General features: G+C 45.5%; 1 protein-coding gene across 2 annotated transcripts; it reads left to right on the top strand.

Annotated features, from left to right (window-relative positions):
* The first annotated feature begins 4512 nt into the window (after window positions 1–4512).
* SFRP5 (secreted frizzled related protein 5) lies at window positions 4513–17226 on the top strand. Of its 2 annotated transcripts, XM_083740073.1 has the most exons (4): window positions 4513–4621; window positions 7115–7670; window positions 11920–11997; window positions 15718–17226. In XM_083740073.1, the coding sequence occupies exons 2-4, from the start codon at window positions 7148–7150 to the stop codon at window positions 16059–16061; spliced, it is 945 nt and encodes a 314-aa protein (XP_083596199.1). In that variant the 5' UTR covers window positions 4513–4621; window positions 7115–7147; the 3' UTR covers window positions 16062–17226. The 2 variants fall into 2 exon arrangements, with proteins under 2 accessions (XP_083596199.1, XP_083596198.1); XM_083740072.1 differs by lacking the exon at window positions 4513–4621 and having other exon boundaries at window positions 6808–7670.

Genomic DNA, 17226 nt, shown 5'->3' with positions numbered 1-17226 from the left:
CTCCCCCTTTCCGAGCAGTGCCCCCAAACAGGCGTCATCTTGTCTCCAACAATGTCTCCCAGCAAAAAAAGCAAACACAAAGACCCAAGGGGAAAATCAGTTTGCCCTTCCCAGCCAGCATCCAGGCATGCTAACATCTCTCATTGGAGCAAAAGGCTAACCTTTGCTTTTCCAGGGACTATTGGAAATAGAGCAGGAAAAGGTTAACTCCAGATCTCCCAATGGGAACTGATGGACATAGCACCAAGAGCCACATTTAAAAAAAAAATCACTGACCAACTGGAGTATTTCTAAAGGAGGGCAGCCAGAATGTGAGTGGAGTGTGTGGTCCCTGGTTGAAAGAGATGTGCATGTTTAGCCTGGAGCAGGAGATTAAGAGGATGCATGATAGATATCTTCAGACGTCGGAAAGGCTGTCACACCGAAGATGAAACAGACTTGTGCTCTGTTGATCCGGTGAGCAGGGGTGCATATGCACCATGCATTGAAAGCACCCCCCCAAGAACTCTAAGAACTGTCATTAGCCCTTACAGAGCTACAATTCCCAGCACCCTTGACAAACTACAGTTTCCAAATTTTGCAGGGGGTGCTTTATAGTATGTATAGAGCCCAGGGATAGAACTAATGGGTGGGAATTGTAGGGACACATATTTCAGGCAAGCATTAGGAGAATGTTCCTAATAGTGATTGTTGTTCAACAATGGAACAGGCTGCCTCTAGATTTGGCGGACTTTCCTACATGGAAGGTATTAAAGCTGAGTGGGCATCTGCAAGGGATTCTGCAGTAGAACAAGGGGAAATAAGTGATCTCTGAGGTCCTTCCAACTCTATGTCTCCACTAACAAGCCACCATGGAAAGTAGATCAGGATTAACTCTCTCTACCCTGACCTAGATGCACATACAGCCCATCACAGCATGTCACCCGCATTACCAATCATTGGTCCAGGAGGATCAGCATAGCTTAATCTTCATTTTTTCTAAAATCAGCAACATTTAGAGCAAATCTGACCACAGTTTACACTGCAGGTTGGAAGAGGAGTAGCTAGTTAGATTGTGCAGGTAATGTGTAGGAGAGGTACCAAGTAAACCAGTGACTGTAAAAAAAAAAGGTAAAGGTAAAGGACCCCTGGACGGTTAAGTCCAGTCAAAGGTGACTATGGGGTTGTGGCACTCATCTCGCTTCAGGCCAAGGGAGCCGGCGTTTGTCCACAGACAGCTTTCTGGTCCATGTGGCCATCATGACTAAACCACTTCTGGCGCAACAGGACACCGTGACGGAAGCCAGAGTGCACAGAAATGCTGTTTACCTTCCTGCCACAGCGGTACCTATTTATCTACTTGCACTGGTATACTTTCAAACTGCTAGGTTGGCAGGTGCTGCCAGTGACTGTACAACCTCCTTGTGTGCTCTTGTACACATGTATGCTCAGTTTCATGGCAATTGGGACTGGACATTATAAAACATCAGGTGTGTGGGATGTGCAAGACCCCAGAGCAGCAACGGATTAGGGGGGCCCACAAATCATTCTGACTATGCATGAATTATGTCCATACTATATCCAGGGGCTGTAGAAACATTTTGTCCTGGAAGGATTTGGTTCCTGCAATGAGCAATATGGTTACATTTATTTAACTGAGGTCAGCATCCACTCATGCCTATGCAACTGTGTTTACATTCACAGGGGGGCACTTTGGGGTGCATGCCTGGGAAATACATCACATGCACTTGTGCATGCATGCAAAGCCAAGGACGGCCTGTTCCTGGATCTCTCCTCCACACCCTGGGCCCATGTTTACTGGGACTTTTCTCCCCTTCCCATCAATCCAGCATCTGGGAATGGTTATTTCTTGGCATGAAAACAGAAAGGAAGGAGAAACTGAAGCCTATAGGAGGTGCTGCTGCACACAGAGAGCACTTGGCCTGCCTAGAAACATGCACTCAGCTCCTGACACAAATCTTTGCCTGAGAATCTTTGCACGCCAAGTTTTTCTGGAGTTCTCAAAGAGGTAGAGCAAGCTGGGCAATGCTGCTGCCTCTGAGTAGGTCCCCTACTTAGTATCTGTTTGGTGTTTCCACATATCTGACAGATTCCTTTTTCAAGCAGAAGAGAAAAGGGGTAGAATCAGCCATCTATTCCGAGTCACACCCAATGCTGATTCGCACACACTTACGTCCACCTTCACACTCTTATAAATTCCTCTTGCACAGTCTCACCTCGTGACACTCACACCCCAAGGCCTGCCAGTCTCCCCTTCTCTCCACCCGCCCCCTGAACACTGCGCTGATTCATTCCAGCGCATTCATCAGGAGCCAGTGATTTTCTGTCAGTCCCAGAGCCTGCTGAGCTTATCTTGTTTCTACCTGTGATACCTGGGGGCCTCAGGCCACCTCCCCTCATTCCTGTGGGCTTGATAAAGCCATGGCTTTATCTTATCTGAGCTGCATTGGCAGCCGCAGATTAATGGGGCTGAGGGAGAAAGAGCGACTTGTCTCTTCAGTGCAGCTAGGAATGACAAGGCTGGGCGCGTGTCTACACTTGAGTTAAATGTGGACGGAGATATGTTCACGTGAGGGACTGTGTGTGACAGCAACTGGATTACGAGCATGCAGTGTGTTCAGAGGGGGACAGCAGCAAGTGGTTTGACTTGAAATGCAGAATAAATTTACTCAATTCACTTCCCAGGTATGTCACAAATGTTTCCCCACTATAAAGAAGAGTCACGTTATGCCCCAACTAAGGTGTTATCTGGAGCATAGAGAGCTTCTAAATGTTGTCCTCATGGGTGGGGCAGGATCCCTTGGCTGGGTCCAGAAACCCGTTTCCATTGCCTAGTTGTCACTCTTGATTCAGTGACAAGTAGTGATGTGAGATGTCAAAGGTGCCTCCACAGCCACAGTCACCACACAGAGTGGCCTCCTCTGCAGCTGCCACTGCTGCTGTGGCTGGGAGGGGGCTACAAAGGGGTCGGAGGCTGCTGTGGCACCCCCTCCTCAAAATGATGGTAATAGTATTGGATGAGGAGTTATAGGTCATCTAAGAGCAAGAGTAGCAGAGCACTTTTATTTGGACCAAATGTTAAAAATCACAAAGAGGCAAATAAGATTTTGGACTTCATAAACACTCTTCATTAGACTAGATACTAAATAAAAAAAAATTAAAGGGTGAGGGAGGGAAACATTACTGAGCATAAATGAAAAACCTCTGGTATGCCCAGAAATAAATTGTGGCTTCAGCTGGCTGTGGAAATCCAAAGAAGAAAAGCCCAATCTGAGCCCAAAGAGGTGCTACTGGGAAACCTGTAACACTGCTTCAAAGACAGGGAAGCCTCTATTTTATTTGTAACAGCGGTAGCTCATTAAAATTGATTAAAAGGAATCTAACTTTAGGTGATTAAGTGAACAGCAAAGGCTTCGCTTTACCACAAGCACTGGGAGCCTCAGAGCAGAGATTCTCTTATCTTTTTCTTTTTTTATTGAAAGTCTGCCTTTTAGATGATGATAGTAGTAGTAGTAATAATAATAATAATAATAATAATAATAATAATAATAATAATATATTATTTATACCCCACCCATCACTCTGGGCGGCTTCCAACAAAAGATTAAAAATACATTAAGACATCAGTCATTGAAAACTTCCCTGAACAGGGCTGCCTTCAGATGTCTTCTAAACATGAGATAGCTGTTTATTTCTTTGACATCTGGTAGGAAGGCCCTCCACAGGGCGGGCGCCACTACCGAGAAGGCCCTCTGCCTGGTTCTCTGTAACTTCGCTTCTCGCAGTGAGGGAACTGCCAGAAGGCCCTCGGAGCTGGACCACAGAGTCTGGGCTGAACGATGGGGGTGGAGATGCTCCTTCAAGTATACTGGGCGGGCTTTAAAGGTCAGCACCAACACTTTGAATTGTGCTCGGAAACATACTGGTCAAGTGTCCAGTTTGATTTATTCTTAACTAGATGCTTTCCTTCCCAGGAGATGTGGAATAAGCAAACATGCAGCAAGTGAAATGATCCCTATTCACTGCATCCCTGTGCTTGGGAAGGCCACTGATCCGAAAGGTTCAGAAGGCTGGTAGTAACATTAAGTCAAAAGAGATGCTTTTCCTTTGACTTTTACTAAACATTTCCATCTATCTCTGCAAGTAAACAAAGAAAAGACCCCAAGAATGAGAGATGGGCCCAGCTTTCCCTCAACCTGATGTTCTCCACATGTTATTATTGGCTCAGCCTATCCCATCAAAATGGACTTTTGCCAGGCTGCTTCCTCTTGTCCCGCTAAGCCAGACCCTCACACCTGCATCATGAGCAAGAATAATTCCTCCTCCCTAAGTCTCCAAGCAGGCCCAGCATCACTGAGTGCTCACCTCCAAGCTCAGCTAGAGACTTCCCCTCTCCACATAGGGCAAAGTCCGCAGCAGGAGGGAAATGACTAATTGATACTCAAGAGTTAGCAGAGGTCCCCTCACAAGGGTTGGGCCACTGACAGCCCAGATAAACCCTGGATAATAATCTCTTTCTAATGGTGCCTGCCCTCAGGAGGGGCACCTGCTGCAGCCGAGCCTGTTTCTAGGGACTCAAAGGCATGTACAACCATTGCAGAACTACAAGGAAAACAATGAGGTAGGAATAACTCCTCCTTTTGTGAACTGCCCTGCCTTATCCAAGCTGAAAAACATAGGGCGCTTTCTCTGCGGGTGTATTCATGCCTTTGATGCAATATTAGTGGATTTCTACTGGACCGTCCACACATCACTCTGCTGTATTAATTGTTCTATGGTGTTCTCCAATATTAGCGCATTATTGCCATCTGAAAGGGCACTAAAGCACAACAAAAGCTGGACACAAAAAAAGTTACAGGATTTCAGTAGGAAGTTACAGGACATGGAATTGAAGCAATGTGTGTCCAGTCCTGATGCCTTCAAGGGGCAAACAGGAATGAAAGTGGGATCACATCTATCTGCCATGATGGCACCATGAGCACAAATCATCATGCATGCGCTTATATGGCAGAGTTTAAATTCATGGATTTCAGTGAGCTCAAATGTGCTTCGCTCCATAGCCCAATTCATCCATCACATGGACATGCTAGCTGGGACTGAAGTCCATAACATTTGGAAGGCATCAAGTTGGTGAAGGCTGCTATAGTTACTGGCTTACCATGAACAAGGATATCCTTCCTGCTTCTCCACTAGTTGAAACAACAAACCACAATCCCTGGCTTAGTCCTATGAGGGATTACAGCTCAAACAAACCACATTCGGGAAGTCAAGAACAAACCTTGACATTACATGGTTATTTGTTTGGAGCAAAACAAACCATGACCCCCTCACAGAGCTAAGCCAGGGACTGTGGTTTTTTGTTTTCTCTAGGGAGGAGAAAAGTGACAGACACCTGCACATTCATGGTAAACAATTAACTATGGTTTACCATGATGGGTGAGCACAGACTATATTGGAATGCTGCTGCTTCGTTTTTCTTAAGGCTTGAAGCGGAACTTGGTGTTTGTTCTGGCACTAGAATACACAAAGCCTCTGTCTTTTGAATGTGTACTGCATTCAAATATGTATACTGTTCCTGTAATCAACATGTAAGGCTACCAAATTTATTACCCGTACTTGCTCCTGGTTCTCTGCTTTCAACAGCACTTTGATCTTTAGAGTTTAGCCAGCACCAATCCTCACCTCCTGTCTGTAATAAGCTTCTCATGCTGGTTTCTGCAGATCAGGTTTTTGTTAAAGAAACAATAACTCACAAGGATGGGGGGAGGGTTCCTGACATTTGACAACCCTAATTTCCTTTAGCTTTAGACATAATCTTGTTGACTTGGTTTTGAATGTTAATGTACCCAGGTGTATGCACTTGCAACCTTCATGCAACCAATGATGTTGTAGAATGTGGTTCATAGCTAGGCAGTCTTCAGTGATCCAAGTTTCTCACTTGGTCAGCTTAGGATCATTGATAGCATTCTGCCGAAGCTTCTGAGTCTCCATCCCAGAATACTTTATTTAATTTAATGTGGCATTTGGTTGATTTAATGTGGTAAGTATAATGTTCCTTTAATGTGGTAAGTATAATGTTCCAATTAAACTTCAGGCATTTACTGGGCACCCACCTGGTATCCAACATTGGCTCTTGTAATGCCCTATATTCCCATATAAACCTATCCCCCTCCACAAATGTACCAGAGCCCAATGGCAAATTCAAGTTTCTTTTTCTGACATTTCTTTCTCTCGAGCCATAGTTGCAAAAGGGATTGTTGGGCTTCCACACCAACATTATTCATCTGTATAACCTGGTCATCAAAATCAATAGATGGTCATTTCCATGTATAGAGGATCTTTTAAACATTTACCGGTAGTTAGTAGTGGTGAGTTGGATATTATTCAGCCATCTCAGAGAGTCTATTGAATGCAATGAGCAAGTATTGCAAATGTGTTTATCAGTCCTGGCCACATATATTTTTATGCTTGAAGCAAAACAAGCACACACATGCACACCACATAGCTGAGAGCCTGCTCTGGACAGGAGTTCGTTATTAAGAGCACTTCAGATATGAGGCAGCAAAACTGCACCCTTCCTGAAATCTACTGCCCAACGCCGAGTGCTTCATGGCATTTCATAGCCCTGCCAGCTGGGCCCCGATGCCTGTGTGTGCAGGGAACGGGAACAAGGGGGGAGGGAGAGAGAGAGAGCTGGAAAGCAGGAGGGGGAGGAAGAAACAGAGAGGGCTGGAGGAGCGGCCCAGACTGGGAGGTGGGGACATCCTTGTGGCTGGCTCCCAACTCAATCCTGGGAGGGGGGGAGCATGCCTGGTGAAGATTGGCTGCCGGTTCCCCCCAAGAGGCTGCTTTGGAAACCTAGAGGGGGTGGTGCTAAACAGCCCAGAGCAGAGGCTTCAACTTAATCTAGCTTCAGCTCACTCCATCCCACCGATAGTGCCAGATACAACCTTGGGGGAGAATGCTTTTGCCTGCCTAGGCACACCCGTTTTAAGAGGCAGGTGTTGGCTCCTTGGCTGGGCTTGGCCCAGGCAGTGCCCTCCATTCAGCTTAGCTCCCATCGGCACTCGTGGCAACTAGAGTCCCACGTTCTCTCCGTCTCTCTCCCCTGCAGCCGAGGGAGCCCTGAGGGGAGTGTCTCTGAGCCATGATGTCACCCTGCCCATGGAATGCCCTGGGCACTGTGCTGCTGGTTCTGGTGCAGGGCTGGGCGCTGTCCATGAGTCAGGAGTACGACTACTACAGCTGGCAATCCGACAACTTCCAGCATGGACGCTTCTACACTAAGCAGCCCCAATGCGTGGACATCCCGGCCGACCTGCAGCTCTGCCACAACGTGGGCTACAAGCGCATGCGTCTCCCTAACCTGCTGGAACACGAATCCATGCCAGAGGTAAAGCAGCAAGCCAGCAGCTGGGTGCCCCTGCTGGCCAAGCGGTGCCATTCTGACACACAGCTTTTCCTGTGCTCCCTCTTTGCACCTGTCTGCCTGGACCGGCCCATCTACCCGTGCAGGTCCCTGTGCGAGGTGGTCCGCGACTCGTGCGCTCCTGTCATGGAATCCTACGGCTTCCCTTGGCCTGACATGCTCAACTGCAACAAGTTCCCCTTCGACAATGACCTGTGCATCGCTGTGCAGTTTGGAAACAGCCAGGCAACTCAGCCACCAGGTAACTGCATGGGGAGACTGTGATGGGGGGAAAGGACCTGGGCTAAGAGATTGTTTGGGAGGCAATGTCTCTCTTACAGAACCCCACACTCATCCTGCCCATTAGACCTTGCCTCCTAGCGTAAGAGGCTCAGGCATACAGCCAACTAGGCACTGGATAAGGGTAGGAGCCCATTAGACCTTGCCTCCTAGGGTAAGAGGTTCAGACATGCATCCAGCTCTGCTCTCGCTGCTCCTGGCTCAGGTTATCGTTCAAAGCTCTGCTGGTATTGCAAAGTGTGCAAGAGACTGCCAGTCTATCAGGGCATAGTCCAGAAGGGTGGATGGCGCACAAAGCATGTAGGCTAGGCCCAGAATTGGAGTTTGTCCCCATGTTCATTGCTTTTCCAAGCCCTTTCCTGAACTGATAGTAGGAAGTGGCTTCAAGCTGAAAATCATCTCTTCTTTCTCTTCATGTCCCAAGACCAGGCAGTTTTTCATTACGTTTGCTGTGAGACATTATACAGTACTTGAGGCTCTGAGAAAATATCCTGTCACAGTTGCGAAATGAGAGTCGTAAGCTGCTTTCTCAACACTCACAATATATGTGGTGTTTATCCCCCTCCTTTTGTGAAGTTTACATAATTTCCCATTTCATTATGTTGAAATAGCACACTGCAACGATGAGCTTTTGATTCTTCCTGCCAGCTTGAATGCTGCTATATGGCAGGGGCAGGGAACCCGTGGTCCTAAATTACAACTCCCATCATCTCTACCCATTGGCTCTGCTGAGTAGGGGCTGATGGGAGATGGAGTCCGATAACGCCTGAAGGGCCACAGGTTCCCCACCCTGCTCTATATGGGGCTTTCCTTGTGCTTGAGATACCACCTCCAAAAGTCTCTTTTCATAAGAAGCATCTTTACAAAATCAGCAGCAGCATCCCAACACAGGGCAAACCATCCATCTGACCATTTGCCCTGTATCTGTTCCCTTGCAGAGGCACAGCCTTCTACATAGCATACTCCCAGCGGGACAGCTTCCTATCAGTCTCTAGGACAGCCTCTGCTGAAGATTTCAAATCTGTAAAAATATTCCTTAATTGGATTAAACCAGGTTACAGTCATGGGAATAGTGTGGGTCCTGAAAACACACTGCTAGAACCCTAATTTGGGGGGTCAGAAGCAGGTTACAGGGCTTAAAGGATGGAATGGAAGAGCAAGTGCAGCAAACACACATATCTACCTATGTGTGGTCAATAGCAAATTCTTTAGCTCAGCAACCACTGGGAGGCAGTATCCAATTGAACAGAGAACATCCAAAGAGATGTATAGCATAGGACATTTGGTAAGATTGGAAACAGGAGCCAGAATCCATGACTTCTCTATAGCTTATCCTACTAGTCAGTGGAATAGGGCACCTTACAATCCCCCACTTTAAGTGCATATGGCAACTTTGTTTTGTGCACATTGGGTGAGGTGGAGAGCATCTCCCAAAATTCATGGTCACATATTTCAACACTCCTCTCCTAGTTTGATGAGCAACATTTTTCATGGATGAGTTTCCACCAGGCTCATTTTGAATTCAGGAGTATCCTTGCAGGCACAGTATATTATTTCACTCCCCAAACAAGTGGGAAATTCAGAGGAGCCTTTGCAGGATCATTTTCCTAGGAGGATCGCTGCTTGGAGAAGTGAGCAGCAGAGATTTATGGTGCGGCTGTGAAAATCTGTTTATTTACAAATGAACAGGCAGGGAACCAGGAGTAGCACAAATATTGCCTGTTAGCACAGACCTTGGAATCCAAAGTTTAGCAAGCTCCAAGCATACTTCCTGCTTCTTCCTAGTCATCACTTCCAGCATCTAACTTAACATTGACAAATTGCCCTCCTAAACAACCCTGTCTCTGATCTCCAAGGAAGTCCTATGGGCTTGACTCTCAAAACTGTAGGACAGCTGGCGGGGGTGGGAGACCCTGGAAGAGGGATACAAAGTCTAAAACAGCAATAGAGCCTAAGGCAGGCATTTTAAGAGCTTTCCTGAATTGCTGGTTTTATGGTTAATTTTCACAATTTTATCATTTTACAGTTTCACAACACACTGGTTAGACATTACAGGGCTAAGCGATAACTTTTTGAAATGAAAATGAACTCTCACTCACCCATACCAGGTAGAATACCCTGAGTGATGGCACCCCCAAAGATTGATCATCCATACCAGATCTGGGATGCTAAGGAACACCTACCAACTTGTTATAATGACATTTCTCTGTGTGCAGCTTCAGGAGGGCACCAAAGATGTCCTATTCTCTTCCTTGTTTCATGCCAGTATTAAATTAGTGACCCAACTTACAGACTCTCCTATCTGAGTAAGGATCTTAACATGCTCACCTATAGAGCAGATGGCTGGGTTGTGTGTCCTATAAAGTTAGGGGCAAGTTTGAAAAGGCTAAAGAAACAATGTCTTCATGCAAATGTCAGGTCACACTCACCTTTCATACTTTTAGTTTTTTGTAGCATATATATATGCTAGGGTAACTGTAGGCAAAGGATGTCAGAAGTCTTGTACTTTTAATGTTGGTATAAAGCTAGGAGCCTCATAAGGGTCAGCTTCACACATTAAATACCTTTTCTACCTAACTATTAAAAGATAAAGGAGCTCTGTCCTTCTTTACATCTAGGCCAACCCTTGTCTCCTTACTCCTCTCTGCTTTTCTTTCTTCTTCTCTGAAGAGAGGCAGGGTGGTGCTACATCTCATTTAACCACCCTAGGATACAGAATAGGGACGCGGGTGGCACTGTGGGTTAAACCACAGAGCCTAGGACTTGCCCATCAGAAGGTCGGAGGTTCAAATCCCCGCGACGGGGTGAGCTCCCGTTGCTCAGTCCCTGCTTCTGCCAACCTAGCAGTTCAAAAGCACGTCAAAGTCCAAGTAGATAAATAGGTACCGCTCCGATGGGAAGGTAAACGGCATTTCCATGCACTGCTCTGGTTCGCCTGAAGCCGCTTAGTCATGCTGGCCACATGACTGGAAGCTGTACACCGGCTCCCTCGGCCAATAAAGCGAGATGAGCACCGCAACCCCAGAGTTGGTCACAACTGGACCTAATGTTCAGGGGTCCCTTTACCTAGGACACAGAATGGCCCAGGAGTGGGTCCCACCATGTCCTCACACATTCCACCAGGATGGATAGCCAAAACAGGCTCCATAGCTTCCCATGGAGCATTTCATCTGCCTGGATTAATAGTAAGCATTCCCCTCAATACATAGCTATAAGTCCAAGGAGAAGGCTGGTCCTAAGCTTCATTCATCACTGCTGTAGTCACGACATGACCATTCTTAGCCCAGGGGATCCCCAACTGTGGCTCATGGATCATCAGAGGCCCCCAAGATTCATTCAGGTGATCCATGGCGTGTTCATATTAAACGCTCACAGCAATTTTTAATTGTATTTTTTATTGCTTCTTTTATTTATTGTCTTGAAAGTTGTTATACTTATTATTCCATAGAATTCAAATTGTAGCACAAAATATAAAAAAGAAGCAATACAAAATACTATACAAAACCATGCAGCGTATAGCCCAGCACATTACAATTGTTACAACAAGCAGAAAAATCATTAACTGGTCCACCAAGACCCTCAGCAATTTTCAAGTGGTCCATGGGGAGAAACGTTTGAGCATCACTGGCTTAGCCTACACTTCAGGCTATTCCCTCCAGTCAGCCCAGACCACCAGAATGTCGTTTTGCCCTTGACTGACAGGTTCGTGACATACAACACAGAGCCTTGGTTTTCCTCATCCTCTCCCATCAAATATCTCCTTTGATTTATATCATTTTAACCCTCAGGCACGCACTTTTAGGGGGCGGGAAGATAGTAAAATTAAATGGAATGTTATTTAGCTGGGGCAAGGATAGGGGTTTGTATAATGGGGGAAATTAAGAGGTGGATAAAGAATCAGTTAAACGAGAAACAAATATTCCCCCCTAAAAAAAAAAAGAAGCCTTATCCAGCTGTTCAAAAGGCTTTCCAATAAGGATTACGGGCTTCCTGTTTGGGTGAGCCAAACTCCCAAACCTTCTGTTAGTTCAAGATACTTCATGACAGGCCAAAGAAAGTTCGTGACGAGGCAGATGATCTGGGATTGAGAATAATCATTATTAGATGTGGGCTGCCCATGAGAATACAGCCAGGAAGTTGCAGGGCCAGAGCTGTGAGCAATGTCCCAAACATTTTGGCAGGTGAGGACTCACTCTTTTCCCATCTTGCAGTGTCAAAGATCTGCACCCAATGCGAGATGGAGCACAAGGCAGATGGCATCATGGAGCAGATGTGTTCCAGTGACTTTGGTGAGTCATCCGTTCAAAGCGGCAGGGATTGGGGAGTCTCCACTTGGGGCATCTGAGAGTGAAGCTGAAGCTCCGCAGAACAACTGTTGAGAATGTGTTGCAAATTCTTTACTTGCCTTCCCCTATCTTCTACAACTTGCTGGGATTCAAGGTTTCCTTTGAACCCCAGCCTTTGCCGTCAGACCTCCAACAACTTCCAGCTTGTTTCTGGCCCAAAGCAAGGTACTGTTTTCGACCTAGAAAGCTTTACAACTCCACTCCATTCCTTAGAACAGAGCTTGTATTTTGCTGGCAGAAGGTCCCAGCATTCCAAGTGGAATGGGAAAAACCACTGTCCAAAGCTCTGCAGAGTCACTATCTACCACTGTCAATCAAGAGTGGCTAAGGCCCTGTTGCTCCAGATATTGTTGGACTCCATCATCCCTGATAACTAACCAAGCAGTGGCGTAGCGTGGGGGGTGCAGGGGGGGCCGGCTGCACCAGGCGCAACATCTGGGGGTTAGGGTTAGGGGGCGCAAATCCACGGGTTAGGGGGCACAAATTACTTGCCTTGCCCCGGGTGCTGACAACCCACGCTACGCCACTGTAACCAAGGCTGGTGAGAGTTTGAGTCCAACATCGGAAGGGTCACGTGGTTAATCACCCCTGGTGTGTAGACAATATTGAACTGTTGGTATGACTCAGTGAAAGGCAGCTTCTTATGTTTAGGAGCAGACTGAGTCCAAGGTATCTGAAGAACCACTCTCTGAACCTGCATGCTATGCAAGACCCTTTGAGTATTTCCACACCTGGAAATTAGGGAAGAGGCCCTTTTAGGTGGAAAGACCCCGGATGTGGATTGCCTCCCCACGTAGATTAGCTTGGCACAAACAATATCTTTTAGACGGTAGGCCTGTGATTAGAGTGTTGAACTAGGACCCCCAAACATCTATTTAATTGTGCAATCTTGATTTGTTCTCATTACATTATTCGGGTGGTTATGGTGGATCCCACTTTCAATAGTACCTGTGCAAACAAAGTTTTTAAGGCACCTATGGTCAAAGGTCCCTTTACCTTTACCTTTTTACAGTTTACTTGCCAATCCATGAATGTCCTGTAGCTTCCTGCTGAGCTCCTGTAACTTTCCTTGCAGCAAATGTTCAAGTGTTGGTTGGTTTGTTTTGCACAGTATCCCTGCAAATGGCAATAATGTGGTAATATCGGAGAAGCATTGCAGAACCATTAGTAAAGCAGAACGATATGTGAGTGGTCCGGTCTAAACCCACAATTAATACACTATTATTGTGCGAATGACATGTTGCAGAAATATATAAATAAAAGTTAAGACCAGCATTCTGGAGGCAGGGCTCCAGGTCTGAAGAAACCAAGACCATAGCTGTCAACTTTTCCCTTTTCTTGCGAGGAATCCTATTCGGAATAAGGGAATTTCCCTTTAAAAAAGGGAAACGTTGAGAGCTATGACCAAGATACAAATCCCCACTTGGCCACAGAACTCACTGGGTGACCTTAGCCTAGTCCAACTAACTTTATAGGGTTATTGTGAGGGCAGGAGGTTGGGGGGAGGGAGAGAGACATACACATGGACTGGTTTTCCTAGTAGGAAACAAGGATAAACATGCAAAATAAGCAAAGAAAGCATGTCAGGCCTGCTTGTCTGTTTGCTTAAGCTATTAACTAGTTGTAACTATTTCATCGGTATTATTTCTGCTGGTGTTTTTTATATCTGTATTTTTTTATTTTGGCTTAATTAGGCTTAACACCATGCAGAATCTGTTCATTGCCCTGAAGACTGTTTATACTGGAAAATACAACATACACATTTTTAAAACAAATCATCATAAAAATAAAACGTGATGTGCCTCATTCCAGAAGAAAGGAGGCCGGCCTGCTACTTCAGATGATAATCCCAGAAAAACAGTTAAAGGAGGCAAGGATCAGAGAGGTTTGTCAGATCTGTCTCCCAGCAACTCCCCTTTGAGGCATCCATCTCTTTGATGAACTCTTGGCTTCAACAGCGATGTTCCCAGTTGACCATGGCAAAGAGGGTTCAGGCTGACACAGTGTGGTTTAAAAAAAAAAAGTTAAAACAAAGCAGTGCAGTATCCACCCAGAAGCTCTTTTTGCTTCAGATTTCAGCATGACCAGTAAGGCAGTGTATACTGGTGCTAACAAGATATACACAGGAGAGACCCGTCCAGAAAGTGGTCAGAAATCAACACCTTTACCTTCTTTCCTTGACACACGTCATTCCAGGGTAGAACACCACTTTTTCTCAACACACAAGACCAGGCAATTTGGAACATCAGCTGTTGATTATGCATCTTGGGCATGATATGTGGGAGGCCCAGAACCACTTCACATGAGATATTTCCTCTACATATGATATGGCTCCCAGCCATCTATAGGATCCTCTTCACATAGAAAATCACTGCATGGATACAATCACAGTGATTTTCACAATTATGCAGCGGCTGCAAAGTCCTGCTATAGTCAACGAAATTGATCCTTGATGTAACTAACCCTGTACTTCAAAAAAAAAAAAAAAGCTATTAAGATATACTGCATTTTCCATACTTTTATGAAGCCAACCTACTTGCTATTGGAAATGCATTATTGGCACTATATGTATACACGCATGTGATGAGAACAGAATTTCACCTTATCCTAAACACACAGATTAAAAACAAGGACGCAAAAAAAAACAAACCTAAAAGCTTATAAAATAACACCAACCAATTCATAGCAATCCAAGACATATGGTTAGATTTTTATTTATTTTTAAATGGTATTTAGAACTCCTGCATAAGGAACTTCTGTACAAGAATATGTCACTGCATCTGACCAAGTTGAGAAGCATCTGGGATTCAAGGGGGTTACAGAACTTCACTAAATAATATTGATTATATTTTATTGATTGCACTGAGTTTCCCCATGTTTTTCTACATGTTGTTGCCATATGGCTCTTACTACAATTGTGGATTTAGCCATCTGAAGTTTTTTAATTGCATAGGTTCTGTGCAAGGTTGTGCTTCCTAAGCTTTTAGATTGTAACCTTGTTTTCAAATCTTTTATAAGGTCAAATTCTATTATTATCACATGCTTGCATAAATATTGCAAATGCGTTTTTTGGCCCTATAGTTATTACGTTGACATTATAGAAAGGTGGAAAATACACTACTGTGTATTATTTATAGCTTTTTTAACCTTGATTTTTGTGTTGTTTATTTCTGGCATGCAGTCAGAGATATTTTCTTTCATTTCTGGTTTTTGTAGGAGTAGGCTGGAGCATGCTTCGCTCCACTCCTGGACTAAGGACAAAAACCTGGATGACTCGCACCTGTTGAGGAACCTTTCTCCAATGAACCTGTGATGGGTTTAAAAGCTTAATAGATGGTGGCTTATCTTTTTGTCAAATACAAATCTATCATTTACAAACAAATATACTCAATAGGAAGTTGAAGAGGAATTCCATGACCTCTCATTCAGTCAGAGGAGACAAAGCAGAGCCTGACAATCTGTGTGACCCCACTCTATTACCTACTCCTCATCTCCCCTTGGTGACTTTTTTTTAACAGGGCCAAATACGTAGCTGTCAAACAAGTCAGTCCTCCTAATCCATGTCCTTATGAACTCACACCCCCTCTTCTTGTTCCTTCACTTTGACTTCACCCAACTGCCTGTAAGCTCCTAACACAATCTGCTTCCCATTTACCCCTACAGTGGTGAAGATGCGCATCAAGGAGATCAAGAAAGAGAATGGGGAGAGGCGATTGGTGGCTGCGCAGAAGAAGAAAAAGCTCCTCAAAGTGGGGCCGTTGAAGCGCAAGGACACCAAGAAGCTGGTGCTGCACATGAAGAACGCAGGTGCCTGCCCCTGCCCCCAGCTTGATGACCTCAGTGGCAGCTTTCTGGTGATGGGGCGAAAGGTGGGTGGGCGGTTGCTAGTCTTGGCCATTTACCGCTGGGAGAAGAAGAATAAGGAGATGAAATTTGCTGTCAAATTCATGTTCTCCTACCCTTGTTCCATGCACTACCCCTTCTTCTATGGGGCAGACCCCCACTGAATCGCCACTCATTCCAAGAACCCTGCTCACTCTTCTTCACAGCACTCCCCACACTTTTTGGTTCCCCACTCGTAGTCCACAGAATACCCTTTTTTACATGGGCTGACCTACACAAAGCCACATACTGTTGGGAGCCCATCCCTGCAACAGGACTCTTTCTTCTAAAGCACAAACTCCATTAGGACCAGCTCCGTTAAGTTCCAGATCAGTTAAGTGCCCATCTTGGAAGCTTTGGAGAACATGCAGAAATCCACCTCATTCCCAACACACCTTCAGTAGAAGAATAAGTCTTAGCACCTGCAAGCAAACATCTCTTATCAATCCCAGTACACCCAAGCTCCAGTAGAGGCTGAATCACACAGAATTTTAGTTGCAACCTTTAGTGGAACATTTAAAGAAAATCCCAGTCCATTCTTAATTCCTACTAGTGAGAAGCCAAAGATTTTGAAACATTATGAGCAGGGCAACCAATGCTTTCCAATTGCAACCTTTCATTTTCATAGTGCACTGAACTACTTAGTTACAGGGATGGGAAACCTGCGGCCCACTAGATATCGTCAGACTCCAAATCCCACATCCCCAGCTAGCAAACCTAATGGGCAGGGATATTGAGTGCTGTGCTCCAGCAACATCTGGAGAGTCTAACATCCCCATCCCATCCCTGACTTAGTAGGAGTTGGCCAGGCGCAGTATGAAGCTCTAAACATCTCAGACTGCCAGACACCAGATGCGTTGTACAAGCTACAATGTCCCAACTAATACTTCATTGGACTGACAATCCCCAGTTCTGGCCTCCTCTCCTAGGTTCTGCATAGCATCTTCTCAAGCCATGTAGAACCTTAAGCAGACACTAAACAAGGCCTCCCTAGAAGCCTCCCCCAATTTCCAGCTCGCATGACCATTGGCTACTACTCTGACTGGGGCTGTTGTTGTCCAGTTTGCAGGAGGCTGCTGGTCTGTTATATGACTGTGATGCTTGAAGGCGGGTGACACCTCTCAACTAAAAAGTCCAGGTCTTCCGTCATGACATGGTCATTATTGCATCGACATCTTTTGAGGCACAGATCTGTACAGCATCCTTAAACATCGTGGGGCAGATCCACCCCATAGATTTTGAACACACATCTAAAGCACATGACTTCCTCCCCCTCCCCCAAATTAATAA

The sequence above is a fragment of the Podarcis gaigeae genome, assembly GCF_964106915.1.
Source record: "Podarcis gaigeae genome assembly, chromosome: 5".
Taxonomy (NCBI): domain Eukaryota; kingdom Metazoa; phylum Chordata; class Lepidosauria; order Squamata; family Lacertidae; genus Podarcis; species Podarcis gaigeae.
This window is presented reverse-complemented; position numbering and strand designations above follow the sequence as displayed.

Excerpts from the sequence above, each read along its gene's own strand:
- SFRP5 (XM_083740073.1), top strand. The coding sequence starts at position 7,148 with ATGATGTCACCCTGCCCATGGAATGCCCTGGGCACTGTGCTGCTGGTT. Across the intron at positions 7,671-11,919 it reads CCAGGCAACTCAGCCACCAG|TGTCAAAGATCTGCACCCAA; the intron begins GTAACTGCATGG and ends CCCATCTTGCAG. Across the intron at positions 11,998-15,717 it reads GATGTGTTCCAGTGACTTTG|TGGTGAAGATGCGCATCAAG; the intron begins GTGAGTCATCCG and ends TTACCCCTACAG.